This window comes from Pituophis catenifer, unplaced genomic scaffold, assembly GCF_029215685.1.
Source record: "Pituophis catenifer annectens isolate HBS135680 unplaced genomic scaffold, rPitCat1.0.hap2 SCAF_2, whole genome shotgun sequence".
Lineage (NCBI taxonomy): Eukaryota > Metazoa > Chordata > Lepidosauria > Squamata > Colubridae > Pituophis > Pituophis catenifer.
The window spans coordinates 180,825,166-180,844,205 of record NW_027256882.1 but is presented as its reverse complement, the minus strand read 5'-3'; the positions used below and the strand labels follow the sequence as shown (position 1 = coordinate 180,844,205).

The 19,040-nt window shown below is 41.8% G+C and overlaps 1 protein-coding gene across 5 annotated transcripts in view; it reads right to left on the bottom strand.

Moving 5' to 3' along the window:
* The window catches only part of SMARCA4 (SWI/SNF related BAF chromatin remodeling complex subunit ATPase 4), a 55,852-nt gene that overhangs the window by 4,757 nt on the left and 32,055 nt on the right, over window positions 1-19,040 (bottom strand). Inside the window, exons 24-30 of one of the 5 annotated variants that reach the window (XM_070938232.1) lie at window positions 17,157-17,320; window positions 15,917-16,144; window positions 15,605-15,703; window positions 15,280-15,357; window positions 13,137-13,355; window positions 2,605-2,858; window positions 483-591 (exon numbers count right to left, since the gene is read on the bottom strand). In XM_070938232.1, coding sequence (XP_070794333.1) covers window positions 483-591; window positions 2,605-2,858; window positions 13,137-13,355; window positions 15,280-15,357; window positions 15,605-15,703; window positions 15,917-16,144; window positions 17,157-17,320 — 1,151 coding nt within the window. Of the gene's footprint in view, window positions 1-482; window positions 592-2,604; window positions 2,859-13,127; window positions 13,356-15,279; window positions 15,358-15,604; window positions 15,704-15,916; window positions 16,145-17,156; window positions 17,321-19,040 lie in introns of all 5 variants that reach the window. The other 4 variants (XM_070938233.1, XM_070938234.1, XM_070938235.1 and 1 more) reach the window with 4 other exon arrangements.

Here is a 19,040-nt window from a genome sequence, read left to right as displayed (position 1 = left end):
CAGTAGGTGGGTTTTCCATCACATGACCAATGTCAAGTCAGTCTTCTCAACCTGACTAGATATCATCTGCTGAGTGGGTATGGGAAATGAAATCTGCTGTGGTTATAGGCCACTCTGCTTTCTCTCACATGAGGCAAAAGTACCCGATCTGATTCAAATCCAAGGTGCTGCATCCTGCTTAAGATGGGCAACAGGCTTATTTTACCATTTCTGTTACCAAGAGCCACTTTGGTATTAAAGTGTTGAAGTAGCAACTTTCTAGTCCCGCCTTAGGCATAGGAGGCAGAGCTAGGTGACTTTGGGTCAGTCCTTTTCTCAGCCCAATCTACTTTAAAGGTGGTTGTTGTGAGGAAAATAGGTATGAACATTCTATATGCTGCCTTGAGTTGCACAAATAAAGACGAGATATAAATCAAGTAAAGAAATAAACAAACATTGGGCCCATCTCTGAATTAGAGAAAGACAAATAACTCCTAAAGTACCTTTATCTTCTTGAAATCCACTGGTTTGCGAATGAGTTCATAATATTCTGGAAGCTCTTTTCGAGAAGGCAGTTGAATGAAGACTTCACTAAGCTGACGTCCACTGCTGCTACAAGACAAGATGAAGGAAAACATCTAAAACATGGCGTGTCTTTCCCAGAGCAGGTCAGTTCAGTGGCATCTACTCTGGCTGTCATGGACTGAGAAGTGAAGTGAAATATGAAGACTGTTTTGTTTTATATACTAATGGCTGATATGCTGGATTAGTAGCTGCAGGATTAATGTGTATTGGTTAATATACAAATTAACACAGCAAATCAATTTTTATTTATACAATGTGTAGGAAAATTTAAATCTAAACCTACTTCAAACTCTGAATCTGAGGAAAATAGTTTTCTCCTGCTAGTTCATGTCATATTGGTGTTGTTGTTTTTTTTAGTTGATTGAAAAATGAAATTTACCCCCTGCTTCCTTCAATACTTTAATTTCATTGGGATTATGGTTGGAGAGAAAAAGTGTGGTATCATATTCTGGCATGCTATCTTCCTACTGAAAATTGCTCTCCTCCCCCAGAATTAAAGTTTAATCATACAAATATTGTCTGATGTGGCTCTGAAGCATTACATTAGCTGAGGAATTTGAAACCTTGGCATGCAATGGACAAATCTTTTCAAAATAGAGGAGAGCAACACTGAACATTGAACACTGATTCAATGGGGTGAATCAGACCTGAGAAACAATATCTGTTAAAACCAAAGCTTCGTTTCACAATAGAGGAGAGGGGAGTGACCTGCTTGTCATAGGTTTATCAAGTTTAATAGTTTTATCTACAATTAGGCAACAATTATGTTTACTATAATGGTAATTCAGAGCTGTGAGGCTCTGGCAGGGAGCAGTTTAAGAAGAATGGGTCTATGTTAGCCTTTTCCAATATGATGCCCTCCAGATATACTGGGGATATACTGGGACATCAAACTGGCTAGTAATTCTGGAAGTTGCAGTTCCAATTCAGTGGAAAGTGACATTGTGCAGAAGATTCATGCAGGGGATGGAAGACATTGTGAATGGTTTGCTGCTACCATCTCTGACTCTGTGAAAAATCGAGCTTTTGTACTCATATGGCAGGGGGTGTGGCAGCTCAGTAGTTAAAGACACTGAATTTATCAGCTGGAAAGCTGACAGCCTGGACCCGAATGCCACACTATGGGGTGAGCTCCCATTCCTGTCCACCTAGCAGTTCGAAAGCACGCAAATGCAAGTAGATAAATAGGTACCACTTCAATGGGAAGGTAACAGCATATTGTGCGCTTCGGCGTATAGTCATGGTAGCCACATAACCACAGAAATGTCTTTGGACAATACTGGCTCCTTCTGCTAAGAAACGGAGATAAGCCCCTTAGAATGAGACATGACCGGACAGGGGAAACCTTTACCTTTTCTCATAAAGCAACCAATATATTCACTGTTCCAGCATGACGCTCATACTCACTTCACACCACTCCATTCTAGTTTTTCACTTCTCAACAATATCTCTCTCTCTGACATGTAGAAGTTGGTCCTCGACTTACAACAGTTCATTTAATGACCATTTGAAGTTACAACAGCACTGAAAACAATGACTTATGACTATTTTCCACAGTTAGAACCATTGCAGCATCCCCATGGTCACATGACCAAAATTCAGATGCTTGGCAACTGACTCACATTTATGACCGTTGCAGTGGCCTGTGGTCACATGATCATCTTTTGCTACCTTCTGACAAGCAAAGTCAATGGGGAATCCAGATTCACTTAACAATTGCGTTACCAACTGCAGTGATTCACTTAACAACTGTGGCAGGAAAGGTCGTAAAATGAGACAAAACTAACTTAATTGTCACACTTAGCAACAGAAATTTTGGGCTCAATTGTGATCGTAAGCAGAGGACCACCTGTGGTCTCGGTTTTTCACATAAATCCCAGTATTTCACATCATGCTGGATTCCCCTTCAAAGTCCAGAGGCAGCAGAAACAATAAATATTTAGATACTTCCAAACAAGCATCTGTCCAGAGGAGAAATACTGATGGCTGAGGATATGAAGTGTAAAATTATACAGGAGAAATATCTCTTCTTTCGGTTACCTGTCTTTATACTTAATCACAGCATCAACAATCTTCTTCATTTTCTTAGTGAGGTTGGGTGGATTCGGGGAGAGCTTCTCAGCAGGAGGCCGGCCACGCTTTTTCTGCTTTTTGCTGTCATCGTCTTTGTCCCGGCTACGAGTGCTGGTGGTCGGGGTGGAAGAACTGACATCCACGTCTCTCTTGCGCTTGCGGGAGGATTTCTTCTGACGCACCTCCTCTTCGATCTCCTCTAGGGTACCCTCTTCTATGGCCTATAGATAAGAGCAGCAGTCAGTCAGCCAGGTACAATGAAAGTGGGACAACAGTGGGACAACAGCACACTGTGAAATGACTGAACGGGAACACTCACACACAGCCGAGCCACCTAAGCACAGTGAGGAATGGGATGTCTACATGGGCTGCTTCCCCAAAGGCATCACTTCCCAGTGTAGTCAGTTATGGATCATGGAAGGCTGCAACACTAAAAGGTGGGAAGGAAAGCTAGTTCTCTTACCTACAAGCTTTTCTTCTCATGTTAAACAGGGCCAACAGGCAGAAGACTCTGTAGAAACCATGCAGAGCAGGTTGTGGGGATGCCCCTTCCTGCCAGTTCTGTTGCAATTTCTTCCAAAGCAGCAAGGAGACCTGAGGCTACTAACCACCCGTTAGCCATAAATTTTTATGCTTCAGATTGCACAGTAAGAGAGGAAAAGAAGCAAGTTGACTGAAGGCCATGTATAACAGAAGTAGGAAAACTCAGAAGTAAAACTACCCATCTTTCATTTTTATTGTCATACATGGCTACAGGATCTCACTTACTCAACAGTCAGAGCAAAGGAACCTAGAGTTGAAACTGCGACAGCTCTGTAATGTCAGCAAATCATGGAAAGTCTTTACGTGGAGAATGGCCTGCCAACATGGTTCTACTGTACTTTGTTCATTATTTGTTCCTTACATGATATTTAAAGCAAACAGATTCCTGACCTCAAATGGCTTTGCAGGACCTCTTGATATGTACCTTATGAAAAAAAATGAAATCAAGAAGACCATTTTTTAATATTGCAATATAGAAATAAAAAGCATTAACTCCTTAAATTCTTAATTGGTGGCATCAAACTTCTAAGAGCCTGGAAGAAGGAAGCACTTAATCCCAGCACTATTTTTATACTATCTACACTTTTTCTTTGAAATAATTGTTTGGCTCCTATTCTATCCATAATCTGCTAGTTCAGACCCTAACAGAAAACTGGTTGATTAACCTATAGGGAATTATGGCATACTGAAAATAGATATGGGAAAAGGAATGATAATTTAATTAATTAAGATATATATATGTAAATAGGTCCAATGATTGTTCATTCCATTTTGAACATCTGGGTTTTAAACTCAAGGCTCATTCAATTTATGACTGAAACCTCACTTTTTAATGAATAGGTGACAGCTCTGATTTTCTGATCTTGGATAGTGAGATATATTACAAGGTTCCTCAAGACTCATGCTTCTTTTTGCCCAAGAAATATATAGGCCTAGGAGAGAATCATTGGTGGACAAATATATAATATTAGACTCAATATATTAATGAACTATTCTTGGCAGCTTCAAAAAAGGAAGCAATCTATTTAATTATGTTTAGTTTGGAGGGATCAAAGAGAACAGAAATGGAAATTATAGCATGAAATTCCAGGGTCCCTTTTCATTACATCTAGCATCAGCCACCCTCCCTGCAACAAGGCAACACACGTGTACAACCATGAGGTGTTTTCTGACCTAGAAAAAACTAGTCCATGGACATCATGATGCTAGCTGTTAAAGAACTGAAATGTAGTTATTTATTTGGGGCTTATATGGAGTATGATAAATTTGGAAAATTGTGAAGAATAAATCTAATAGAATGAGAAGACTCTTGAGTGAATGTAAGCAAATACTAGCTCAGAAATCTCTTTTTGTTTTATTTTTTTAAGGCTTGGCCTTTGGGAGACAGCTACAACATCTCTGATTTACTCAATTCCTCAAAACAGTAAGAATGTGAATTTATACGTGAATTAATGGAACGAGTCCCTTTCATTAAACTACAAGTAACATATTTCAACACGGGCTAATACACAGAGCAATGCAGAAACCTGACATACACAGAACTTCTTGTCATTGTGTTTCTCTTACAACTGGAACAAAAATACAAGAATGGGCAAAGCTCTTCCTGCTTTACATGATATTTAGTTCCATCCATTAGTTCCATCCAATGTCCCAGCATTTCACCCCTTGGCTCAGCCAAAGTCTCCTCCAGAGAAAGGAGAATGGGATGTAATTAATCAAGGAACTATGAACAATCGTAGCTTCCATTTTCTCCTGGTGTCTCTGTGTCTATTAGTGACTAATTTGTGGATAGCCAGAAAAGTTGTAAGATGTGAAATACTGCTGGTGCCATTGGCTATACTGTTCTGGCATATGCTGAAGTAAAATATAAATAGGCTGGAGCTATACTGGAATCTTGAGAAGTGTCCTGTATATATTGATTGTTTACTCCCGAGGATGCTGCCTAGGCCTGCAGAAGGTGTCATATACTTTTAAAGGCTCCAGTTATATAAGGGTAACAGAAAAACAATAAAAATTTGCTGGGGTCTAAAAAAAATATCTCTGTGGGACAGAACTAGAACCTCCTTCCTCATGACTATCACATGACAAAAGCTTTCCTTTCTTTTGAAGCAGAACTAATTTCACTCGCAAGTCTCTATTGTTAATGAGGCAGCCTGATACCTTCTTGATATTTTTGATTAATAGCTAGCCTCTCCAACAGCAAAAACTTGTAGAATTGTAGTCTGAAACCCACAGGGCACCATATTGTGGTCCATTTGGGAACACAATTCTCTTTGAATTCATAGCTCAGCTATTCAGAGTTGCTGAATACTTTTGCAAGCAGGAATTCTCAGGGCTAAAAGAAAAGGAAAAGCCATAAAGGAGGTTTAGACCATGTAATTCATATAATGTATAAAAGGTAGGTATGGGAGCTGTTAGCAAGGCCCTTGCTAGAGATGACTGCCATCACTGAATTTGCTTTGTGGAGCCTTCTTGCAACACCCCATTCAAATGTTTGAATCCCCTTTTGCCAGCCAGCATTTGCCAAATTGCAGAGAGAAGCCAAGGCTCTTGATTTAACACGGTGTGGACCTTCACTGGTACATGAAACAGAACTGGAGAAAGGAAATTTAGGCACACAGTTCCGTTATATAATAAACCAAGTCTGAATAATTTTCCTCCTACAAAATGATTAACTTTCTGTTTTCTGTTATGGCAATTGTTGTTATCCTCCCAGCAAAACCTATGTAATGATTCAATACAGTTATCGGAAATGCTTTTGTTCCTCTTAGCTACATCTCTTATTAGTATTCTTTTGTTAGAGTAAAGCCACAATGTTACTCAGAGATTTACAGTTCCCCTAATTTCTTTAACAGTTTTGCCAATTTGTGGAAAGTGTCTTGTTTCTTTAAAAAAAACCTTTTTTTTATTATTATTATTATTATTAATAATAATAATAATAATAATAATAATAATAATAATTTTATTTCTATACTGCCCTTCTCCCGAAGGACTCAGGGCGGTGTACAGCCTATTTAAAAACACAACAAAACAATAATTTAAAATTTAAAATCATTAAATAGATTAGGCTCCAATTAAAATCCCAGAAATTTAAAATACCCCAATTTAAAATTATTATGTTGATAGCCCGGCCTGGCGGAACAACAGGGTCTTCAGTGCACAGCGAAACACCCGGAGGTCGGAGATCTTACGTATTTCCGGGGGCAGTTCATTCCACAGGGCTGGGGCTCCCACAGAGAAGGCCCTCCCCCTCGGTGTCGCCAGCCGACATAATTTGGCCGATGGCACCCTGAGGAGACCCTCTCTGTGGGAGCGGACTGGTCGGTGGGAGGCTATTGGTGGCAGAAGTCGGTCTCGAAGGTACCCGGGTCCTATGCCATGGAGCGCTTTAAAGGTGGTAACCAACACCTTGAATCGCACCCGGAAGACCACTGGGAGCCAGTGCAGCTTGCGCAGGAGGGGTGTCACGTGGGCGCAACGAGTTGCACCCATAACCACCCGCGCGGCCGCATTCTGGACCAGTTGGAGCCTCCGAGTGTTCTTCAAGGGGAGCCCCATGTAGAGAGCATTACAATAGTCCAACCGGGAGGTAACAAGGGCTTGAGTGACCGTGCGCAGGGCGTCCTGGTCCAGAAAGGGCTGCAACTGGCGAATCAGGCGAACCTGATAAAAGGCCCCCCTAGCCACGGCCGTCATATACTCTTCTAAAGACAGCCGTGCGTCCAGGAGGACACCCAGATTGTGAGCCCTCTCTGTGGGGGGCAAAGATTCACCCCCAATAGTCAGCGATGGCACCTGCTGACTATATTGGAGCGCCGGAAGCCACAGCCACTCGGTCTTGGAGGGGTTGAGTCTGAGCCTGTTCCTCCCCATCCAGACCCGCACGGCCTCCCGGCAGCAGGACATCACATCAAGGGCATCGTTGGGGTGGTCTGGGGTGGAGATGTACAGCTGAGTATCATCAGCGTACAGATGACACTTCAACCCAAAACCACAGATGATCTCACCCAGCGGCTTCACATAAATGTTGAACAGGAGGGGCGAGAGGACCGACCCTTGCGGCACTCCCCATGCGAGATGCCTCGAGGTCGACCTCTGCCCACCTGCCAACACAAACTGCAGGCGGTCGGAGAGGAAGGAGGAGAACCACCGCAGAACGGTGCCCCCTATTCCTAATCCCCTCAACTGCTGCAGCATGATATCATGGTCGATGGTATCAAAAGCCGCTGAGAAGTCTAATAGGACTAGGACAGAGGAGCAACCCCTGTCCCGAGCCCTCCAGAGATCATCCACCAACGCAACCAATGCCGTTTCTGTGCTGTACCCCTGCCTGAAGCCCGACTGGTACGGGTCTAGATAGATAGCTTCATCCAGGTGCTGGGGAAGCTGTCGTGCCACCACGCTCTCAACAACCTTCGCCACAAAACGAAGGTTGGAGACTGGACGATAGTTGGCTAATTCAGCCGGGTCCAGGGAAGGCTTCTTGAGGAGGGGCCTCACTACCGCCTCTTTCAAGGCGGCAGGAAAGACACCCTCACCCAGAGAAGCACTTATAATCCCCTGGAGCCAGCCTTGTGTAACCTCCCGGGAGGCCAGCACCAACCAGGAGGGACATGGGTCCAATAAACACATGGCGGCACTAATCTTACCCAGAACCCTGTCCATATCCTCGGGAGTCACAGGATCAAACTCCTCCCAGATAACATTCTCAAGACCTGCCCTCGTCTCCTCCCGTGGACTCATCCAGTCGGAGTCCAAGCCATCCCGAATCCGAGCGACTTTATCGTGCAGGAATTGCACAAAATCCTCAGCACGACCCTGCAAGGGATCTTCCCGCACTCCCCCCCGAAGAAGGGAGTGGGTCACCCTAAACAAGGCGGCTGGGCGGTTCTCTGCAGATGCGATAAGAGCGGAAAAATGGTTAGATTTTGCCGCTTTTATCGCCACTAGGTAGGTCTTGATATAAGACCTCACCTGTGTCCGGTCGGAATCGGATTGACTAGTCCTCCAAATGCTCTCTAGGCGTCTTTTCCGACGCTTCATCTCTCTCAGCTCCTCAGAGAACCAAGGTGCCAATTGAGATCGGCATCGGGTCAGAGGCCGCAAAGGCACGACGCGGTCCAAAGCTCCAGCGGCCGCCCTTTCCCAGGCGGCCACCAGCTCTTCAGTCGAGTCGTGTGTTAGTCTCAGGAAACGGCCCAAGCTCCGTCAGGAACTTTTCGGGGTCCATCAGGCGCCTGGGACGGAACCATCTGGTCGGTTCCATCTCCCTGCAGCGGGGGAAGGCGGTAGGAGAGTCTAGTTGAAGGAGTGAATGATCTGTCCATGACAAGGGTTTAATATCTAGGTCCCCTCTACCAAGATCATTCAACCACTGACCAGAGACAAAAATCAAGTCCAGAGTGTGTCCCCCTATGTGAGTGGGGCCTTGAACTAACTGGGTCAGGTCCATGGCCGTCATGGAAGCCATGAACTCCCGAGCCGCCTCTGACGCCTCACCCGTGGATGGAAGGTTGAAATCCCCCATGACAATAAGTCTGGGGGTATCAACTGCCACCCCGGCAACGACGTCGAGTAACTCGGGCAGGGTCGCTGCCACATGGCAGGGAGCCAGGTACGTAGTCAGCAAACCCATCTGCACCCCACGGCCCCACTTCACACAAAGGGACTCACATCCGGCTATCTGAGGTACAGTGGTCTCCCTCGGACAAAGACTTTTCCTAATAATCACCGCCACTCCCCCACCCCTCCCCTGGGCCCTTGGCTGATGAAATGCACGGAAACCTGGCGGGCACATCTCGACGAGGGGGACCCCCCCTTCCTGGCCCAACCAGGTCTCCGTAATACCTGCCAGGTCCGCACCCCCCTCCAAAATAAGATCACAAATGAGGGGGGCTTTATTAACCACGGACCTGGCATTACACAACATCAGCCGCGGACCCTGGGCCTGAGACTCTACACAACCCAGGACACGAGTCACACATTGGGGGCCGGAGTGTGCAATCGCTCGGAGACAGCGCATGCGCACCTCCAACACTTGATATGACCCCCTGCGCCCGTCATACCTGCTCCTCCCACTCATTATTCCAATTTCACAGCCCTTCCTGTTGTCCCCCTGCTCCCCGGTTAAATTTCCTTTTATTAATCTACATACTGTGTTTCCCTGAAAATATGGCCAGTCCTGAAAACAAGCCCTAGCCCGATTTTCACATCTGTGCCTAATATAAGCCCTATGCCAAAAATAAGCCCTAGTTAAGCCCCACCCACCATCTATTTGTACGAGGTGGGATGAGTGCATGTGTAAAAATCAAGCTAGGGCAGGTGTGTGGGGATGGAGCTGTCCCATGTCTTCCACACCCACTTACCTTAGGACCACTGCAGCCAGGCCTCCCACACCCCATATCCAATACCGCTGCTCTCTGCGGGTATTGTGACCACTTGTGGCCAGCCACCACATGGCGCATTGTGCTGGTGCTGCCGCTTGTGGCAGGTCATCATGAGGCTTGTTGTGTTGGTGCCGCCATTCGTGGCAGGACGCCGTGTGGCATGTCATGCCGGTGCCATTGCTTGTGCACACAACGCACCTACACAAATGGCAGCACCGGTGCGATGAGTCATGTGGTGTCTGGCTGCAAGCGGCTGCAGAAGAAATTGAGCAGCAGTACAACAGGTGTCAAAGCATGTGAGGCCTGGTTGCGGTGGTCCTAAGGGAAGCAGGTAAGACATCCCTCAAAAATAAATAAGACCTGGTGCTTATTTTGGGGCCCAAAAGAAAATAAGATGGGGTCTTATTTTCAGGGAAATACAGTAGCATAATACTAGCACCTGATTAACCTTTTATATCTAACTTGCCTACTTTTGTGCAATTTTTAGATTAAAAAATGAACACATTAGATCCACCAAAAAATAACAGAGAGATCTGCAATAAAAGAAGTAGAGGCAAAAACCTTGCTTGGCAGGTCATTCTGATTTTACTTTATGTCTCTATGGTAAAGTGTTGATCGCCATTACCCTTTGCTAAAACATTTTACTTTTTGACATATCTTTGTGTAGAAGCAAAAAAAGGCTAGGCTATCTTTCTCCCTGCCACCCTCAAACATGGCATAAAACAGAAAACTTGGTCTTACCTTCTTTGTTTCTACTTGTTTGATAGGTAGCAGTCCAGACAGAAGGCATATTCCCTGCCCAGTCAATGGGGGCAGATGCTAAGGAAAATATAAATGGGCTGGACTAAAAGGTCACCACCTCTTCCTCTGGACAACCAGTCACTCTTAGCCTAGCAATAAGGAGCCCAACCACCAACAGGCTCCATAGTGAACAGGTATCCTAGAACAGGCAAGTGCTGGATTACTGCCCATTAAAAAACAGAAGGAAAATTAATAGTTAAGACCAAATTTTCTTTTCTATTTGTTGCTGGGCAGTGGTCCAATCACTGGAATGATTCAAGAAGTCCATTGCTTTGCCTACATACAAATGATGTCACCATTTTGCTTTAGGCTCTGTTCTTAGAATTATTTCATTGGTTAAATAAAGGTGTTGAATGCCTCAGTAAGAAGGCACCCGAAGAAGCTTCTCTCCTGTATCAGAAAGTCATTTGCAAATATCACACAATCCTGTGATAGGACTTGATCTTGATCCGTTGATGCTCTTCTTGTTCCCAATTAGTATTTAGGAAGTGAATAGGCAGGGTGTCCCTCCATAAACCCACACATACGATCTCTACCTTCAATGCTCAAAGGCTGATTTGGTAATATCATCAAGTTTAAATTAATCAATTTTCTTGACAAACACTAATTTGGAATATTCCATGTTTGATTGCAGAAGTCAACTTCTTTCCATAAAAATTATTATTGAAGCAAATGTAATTATTGCCTTTTAATTTTAAATATTGAACTGAAGCCATAAAAACTGCTGGTTGTATGTTGACTTTTCTTTTAATCAGCAACTATCTTGTAGCATTAAGGCCATAATTTTTTAAAAATCTGTAATGCATATTCATTGCTTTTTCAGCCATATAAGGAACTGCTGTTTCCACAAACTGGAGCCTACATGTAAATTTATTTTTTAAAAATCTAAAAAGAGAAAAGCCCAGACTTTCAAATATATCTTCAGCAATGCTTTAAGTTCACTGCCAATCCAAATTAATCCAGTAAGTAGATCTCTTCCTGCTGACAGAGGCCCAAGCTGTTCTGCTAAGGATAGGAAAGTTAAGGAATTCTGGATGACTCTATATCTTGTATGAATTGAAGTTATAATGCCCAAGTGTATTTTGAAAGCGTAAAGGCGAAATCCAGGATTCCCAGTCTTGTAGCCTTGTATCTGTCAACATAGTTATAGTTTTATGGGGACCAGCAATTTAGGAACCATCGCTTCAAATTCTGTAACATCAATTAATCTCCTTTCCTTCACCAAAACAGGCATCCGTTTCAGAATCAGATGTTTTTGAATGAGGAAGTTGAATGAATGCTGATCTTCATAAAACCATCAATGTAGCAGTTTCATGTCCACAATAACTATAGAAGTGAAAATAAGGCTCAGTTGCCTGATATGTTGCAAGCTTGCTGAAATATCTGCCCTAGACTTGGGTAAGAGTCTAGTAAAAGTATGGCCATTATTGATGAAATCATCATAATCACCACAACAAACTTGGTAAGTATCCTACATAGCTAAGCAGAAAAGCAACTGCTATTTTATAGGTTGCCTTATGCTGTTATCTCAGAAAAAGTATGAACTATACTGAAAAGTATAACTATTGTTATAATAGAAGTTATACATTTCTGCCCTGACAACAAAGGAAGTTAGCACAAAAATGCCAGGAAACAAACTGCAGATTACTTTGACTTCTTTGATTTCTTAAGACAGATAATTTTTCACATGAGGTCTTCTTAGTGACTACTATGAAAAAGATTCCAATTTTTAATTTGACACTGTTTTTCCTGTGGTCCAGTTTACAGAACTTCAGCAAGAATGAGTTAATACCCTCTATGAGTAAGAATGTAGTACCTCAGGAACAAAGAACAAGTGCTGAGTGGAGCAGGCACATTAAGCAGGGATGCTTTCTGTAGTTTATCCTTAGAAGTGTACATAAATGCTTGGAAGCCTGCCCTTACCAGGATAACATTTGATAATAAGACAGAAGAACAAGATTGTCTAGCTCCAAGACTCAAAAGATGAATTATAGCACAAAATTTTGAGAATGTTTGCATACGTATCCTTCTTATTAGCTTCAATCATCACTCTCTCCTCTTAACACACTTTGGTGGTAAACAGAGCAGAAGGATCGGGGTGTAAGTAAAGCACAAACCAACAATCTTTGGGTTATTTTACAAATGAATAGTGTCCTAGAAGATCACAGTTAACTAAGCCTCCCCTTTTCTCTTGCAGTAGTAGTGACTGGATCACGGAAGGAAGGGTGATGCCTCCTAGTCTAGCTCAGGGACAGCTTCTTCTCCCCATCCCCCACCCCCAGTCTGCCTCTTAATGGCCAAAGACGGAGAACATCCAATCTCTGGATACTGCCCAGCAACAAATAGGATGAAATGTTTGCTGGGACAGGCAAGAAGAGGGCACACTCAGCTGCATAGTAAGTAGGCTTTCTGCATCTGAAATGTTTGACATCTGTCAAGGAGATCAATTGAATTTAAGTTTAGCAACATGGTTCCACACGGTTGAGTTGATAATACCCAACAGAAGTTTTGGATGGCACTGAAGAAATGTACTTTTAAAACAATCCATCCTATTTAATACAAAAAAGTAAGGATTAGCAGTGGAAGAGTTTCATGGCTAGAAATCGTCAAAAGAACGATCAAATTGAAATTTGGTTGCGTAAACTCAGCTAGTCCTCAAAACTTCTTGTGTTGGGTATTTTCTCAACATTCAGACACACAGACAACACAGAGATAGGTAGAAATAAAATTTGAGAAAATCATTGGAGAACGATGCTGTACCATGTATACCTTGAGCCATTGCTTCTCAGTCAGGGAATCACTATAATCCACTTCCTTACGGTGACGGGAACCTCTACCAAACATCTTCTCCTCCTCCTCCTCACAGGTTAGTCTTTCTACTTCTGCATCATCTTTAATTATCCAAGAGGGCAACTCATCCTCTTCCATCAATCGCGGCTTTCGCTTAGGATTGCGGGCCTCCTCTCGCCTGCGATCCAAATCCATGCGCTGCAGAAGGAGAACAGCAATTTAAACTACATGTGGTATTGCACTGGATTTTCTAAGTTTATGCTCAGTATAGTCATTTATTGGGAACAGATGCAAGTCTACCGTTTCAACATAACAAAGTCCCTTCAATCTTAATTAGAGGGGAATTATCAGGTACAGGAAAACCATCAATCTTAAATGTTTGGAGTTAATTTTGCAAATCAGTTGACAAACTATTAAGAGATTTTGAATAACTAAATACACAATTTTTTGTGAAGAGTAAAGTCTATAATATTGTTTCAACATTCAGATATGATGGAGTAAAATGTTCATCACTACTAAGCAACATGCCAGAATATGAAAATATTTAAAATCAATCAATCCATCCATCAATCTCTGCCTTAGAGTGAGATTATCTTTTTTCATAGAATGGAAGAATTTTTCAGTTTTCCACTTTATTCTATTCTAGACTCTAAAACCCAACAATATCAGAAAGAGAATGCAATGACCCATTGGTGCTTTCCATCTAGCCCCACTTTGAAGTTCACTATCAGGCTGGGAAAATGTAAATAAATCAAAACTATGGACAACAAACTGGCTTTTCATTTAAAAAGTGGTTCCTGAGATCTAAGAGGATGAAGATGGACTGTAATCTTATTGGCGTCACCAAAATGAGTAAGATTTTTTTCCAGATTTCTTGGTTTGATAGATTTCTGAAACCTGAAATATTATTTCAAGTATATTCCAAAGGTTTTTCTTAAAGAAATAGATTTATACAGTTATGTGAAAGCAGATTTGAAAGCAGGTATACTTTTTTCAAGAATGCAGAGAACTGTATTGGTCTCACATTAACACTGCTATATTGATATATATACAATTTCAATATGCTACAATACACTTTTTTTTTTTTTTGGAAAGTAAGCTGCCCAGTCTGGCTAGTATTTTCTTCCCCATGCAATAGCTGAGAATGGAGAAGACGACGCCTGCTTGCCTATGTCCCTCATCACTTCCTGTATAAATAGTTAGGCAAGTAATTGATGTTGACTCATCTCAGTAAGTACAGCAAGAGTCAATCTGGTTGTTCTTGGATGAGACCACCAGTCTCTCAGGAATACAGGTTAGACTGGGAAATTAAAACAGAAGAAGGCAGGGGATACTCACGTTTGGCATCAATGCTCACTTTTCTCAACAAGGATGTGCCCATAAGCCCCTTAGAGTCAAGTCTGACTCAAAGAGACTTCACTTTCCTCCAGCACTGAAGATAGGGGGCTGCTGTTTTCCCTCCTTTTCCAACTTCCTTTCTCTACTTGGAAGGAGAAGGACTTAAAACTATTGGACGAGGTGGGACAGAAATGGGTGAGAGAAGAGGGAATTTTTCCTAGGAAAGCAAACTGCAACTTGGAGAGATTTGGAGGTAGCCTAAAGTGAAACAGCTGTAGAGTGTTATTTGTCCCAATTCCATAGCAAGTCATAAGTGTCTATATGAAATATACATGATTTGACAGGATCTTGCTTGTTCTTGCTTGCTCTTTCATTTTTTGAGAGGACATTTTTATCAATAACCACAATCTTCTCTTCCCCAATAATACGAGGCTTCCCATGGTTCTCAAAACAGCCTTAAAACAGCACAAAGTAACAAGCTTCTTGTGTGTGTGCATGTGAAGGAACCTGATACTTATATTGAACTAGGTGATATTTTGTTAATGCCCTGGAACTATTTTTCTCAAGTATTATGAAATCCAAAGGATCTGCAAAAGTTTCTTAAACATGTATTTCCTCTCTCTTTAGCACATATGTATGCCCTGCTTTCCTCTGGCATGAGTGTATCTACTACTGACTTCCTAAACAAAATTTAGCTAACTTAATGTACCTCAAGTAATAGGCTGAACTTAGAAGAATAAACCTGACCTTTATGAAATACAACAAGCAAATTAACCACTCTCACCATAAAAAGATCAAACTCTTCCTCATGTCGGGCAATCATTTGGTTAACCGTTTCATCATCTGGAACTTCATCTTCTTCCTGAAAGATTTCAAAGTTTTTCCCATTTAATTCCCGCATGGCAGTTCGTGTGTTTGGAGTTTTATACTGATTGTTTTACCATCTCAAGTTTGATTTGGCTACTTGTCTGAAAATATATCTGGTGGTCTCAGTGGACAGTAGCCACGTGGCAGACGCTCCCCATCAGCGTTGACAATTTTGTTGACATTCTTAAAACAGTGAGGACTAAGGACTTGGACGGGCGCGGCGACTGAATTACCCCTCTCACCTTTAAAGGTGGCTCCTCCGAGTCGGAGTTGAGGCACAGGGTTGAGGCAGTGTGGGGAAAGCTTGCGCTGCCACTGCCGCTGCCCGTGCTGTATCTGGTCTGTGGATAGATAGAGGAGTTCAGTCTCCAGGGCTGTCAATCTAGCACCTTTTACTGACACTCAAATTCACTTCCTAGGGTGACAAGGGTTCATGCCACTTCCTTCCAGCCCACAGTCCCTTGGCCTCAGGATTACAGAGAGCAAGGATCGAGGCAACACATTCCTCAGTCACGCACAAGAGAAGGAGAAAGCCACCCCTCGTTGCCTCTTACCTCATCTTGCTCCTCATGCTCTAAGATAGCCTGCAGGAAAGCTCGCCTTTCATGGCTGGAGGACTTCTGGTCAAACATTCCAGCCTGGATCACCTTCTGATCAACATTCAGCTTGTACTTGGCTGCAGCAAGTATCTTCTCTTCCACACTGTTCACAGTGCACAGGCGCAGCACTCGCACTTCATTTTGCTGCCCAATGCGATGTGCTCGATCCTGTGCCTGCAAGTCCTAGAGTGGTAGACAAAAACCTTCCTCACTGTCCACCAACTACGCTCAGCTTTCTTTCAGCTACATCCTAAAGACAGAAGGGACGATGTTGTACCAGCAGTGGGGCCCAAAACTGGATAGCTCTCCCTTTTTATAAAAGCAGCATTCATGCCTTAAGACCAAAACAAGCATCTGGAGACCCATTTCTAATCCCATAGATCAGAGGAAATGCTTCTGTCTAACTCTCTGCTCTTTAGGTCTCTGGCTGACTTCTGAACTGGTGGAGTGTCCCAACCTACCAACTGAAGACAAATGCTCTGTACTGTAACCCATCATTCAGAGTTATCCAGGTAATGTTTAGAGGACAGCAGCAACATCAAGGGATGCTCTTGGTCTCTAAATCTTTATTGGTGTAATAATCCTTATTATATTGCTTGGTTGCTTGCTCATTTGCTTGTTTGTATTTCACACTTTTTACCATCCATCTCCCACAGAGATATTATTTTAATTGATAAGTATTTCTTGGTTTCACATGACAGTCCTTTGATTTGGCACATGGGTACAATTTTGGTTTTAACTAGCAATTAAAGGTTCCTCTTTAACTTTGATTCAAGATAGTTAAGGCTGTGCCCTGAAGAAAGACCAGACTAGGATGAGAGTTTATACTATCAGCTCCTGAAGTGATCTATTATCAGATGAGATCATTTTTTTGTTTTTCTCCTAAGGGCACAGAAGAACTATTTATCACAATATTTTAAAACTGTAATCACCCATTTTGCCAGAAATCTCGTTATAGATTGTAGGCAGAAGGGGAATGCCAAAGATCCAGATATTCTTGAAACTACAAACTACAATAAATATGCTTTATATTTATAATCCACAACCCTTGATGAAATATAAAAAGTCCTTTCTTTAGCATTAGTACTATATATGTAGCATTACAAACTTTAATCTCACCATTAAAGGTTAATGCTCTATTTATAAATATTTTCCCATATTTTACTATGAATCATAGTAAAAACATTTTTGTTACCTGGTGAGGATTCCAATCACTATCAAAAATAATCACAGTATCAGCAGACTGCAGATTCAATCCCAAACCCCCTGCTCGGGTGCTCAGAAGAAAAATGAAATATTCAGAGCCTGGCTCATTGAAAGTTTTCAGCAGCATGCCACGATCTTCAGCTTTAGTGGTCCCTTTAAAAGCCCAGAAAAGAGAGGGTTTCCCCTAGTGCTACAATATTTTACTTCAGGATAAAAGCTATTACAAAAATTCCAAAACTCAGAAGAAGTCATAGAGAAAAAACATATTTCAACAAAATTGACAAAAATGACATTTTAGAATTATTACCTATGGAGAAGTTACATAACAATTGAAGAATTCAATTCTTAACAATATTAAGAGAATTTATAAGGATAAATCAGGTGGTTTGGATTGGAAGACACTGTTTGGACAGAATCATCATGATAACACATGGAAATTGCATTTTGTTAACTACTTTATAAAACTTGCTTCCTTTCAGTTCTGAACTTTACAACAGCTGAAGAATAAGCTAAAACTGAACACTCAAGAGAAGCTGCAGTTAACAGATACCAGGAATTTTCCTCTATGCCATTCCCAAAATTATTGGGACAGGCCTATAATGCCCAGATCATAATATTAATTAACATCTAGACCTTCATTCGATATCAGCAACCTAAGCCAGTAATGACCACATGAAACAAATGAATCTCTCAGAGTACTATGGCTGTTAATTATAGTCATAAGTGGGCAACAAAAAAGAAGTGCATATTTTTTAAAATAAAAATGTTTATTCTTTCCTAAGCTTTTCTTGGTAGTCAGTTCAATATAACCTGACCATCATTTTTGAGCAATGTTAGGAGTTTAATCACAAACTTTAGCAGATTATGCCACAGGGCTACATAATACACTAGACTGCAAATACTTCAAACTACATGGCATCCATTTATAGTTACTCTATAAATGCCTCTTTTCATTCCTCTGCACAAAGTGTTATGGGGAGAGTGAAAAAGTTCAGTATCCACTTTTGATCTCTTTCTTTACAGAAGGGCAAATTAAAGCTGGATTAAAGAACAAAACCTTAATCGAGAGTGGAAAAAGAAAAATTAAAAAGAGAGAAAGAACTTTTGCCTTGGCTAAACCGGACTAATCTATTGGAACTAGATCACAAATACGTCACTGTAGATTATACTTACCAGAATATATGACAGGCTTCCTATTCAATCAGTGCTATTTTAGGATCAGAAATAGATTCAAAATATCTCTTATCCAAAAGAGATTTATAATTTCAGGACAGCATTAACAAAAATAGTCATTGGAAAAACGATCATACATTATATGGTGGTTTGAGACAACAAAATGGCAAGTTGAAAATGGAAAAGTTAGCCAAATGAAAGAACCTGATGGGCCACTGAAGAAATGGAAAGAACAATTTGTATTTCTTTTAATAAATGCATCCTTCAAACACCACAACTACCACTAATCAGGTATGTCTTAATACAAATGTCACTTATGTGGAAGGGAAATTGTTTACAAAATATTCTCAGGCAACTGTTGTAAGCTTGAGCTCCATATTTCAGAATGTTTAAAAGAATATGGGAAAAGTATCACAGAATCAGAGGTTTGGAAGGGACCTTGGAGATTTTATAGTCCAACCTCCTGCCTATGCAGGATAAATGGCTATCCAACCTTTGTTTGAAAACCTCCCATGAAAACCTCACAACTTCAAGAATCAATCTGTTACATTCCTTAATAGCTCTCACAGTTAGGAAATTTCTCCTTAGTTCAAGTTTGGATCTCTCACTGCAAAGCTGGTGGATCAGAGTTCATAATTTCTAAGTCTCAAGTATTACATACTGTCAGGTCTGCCTTCTTTGGCTTGGCATCACACTGGCA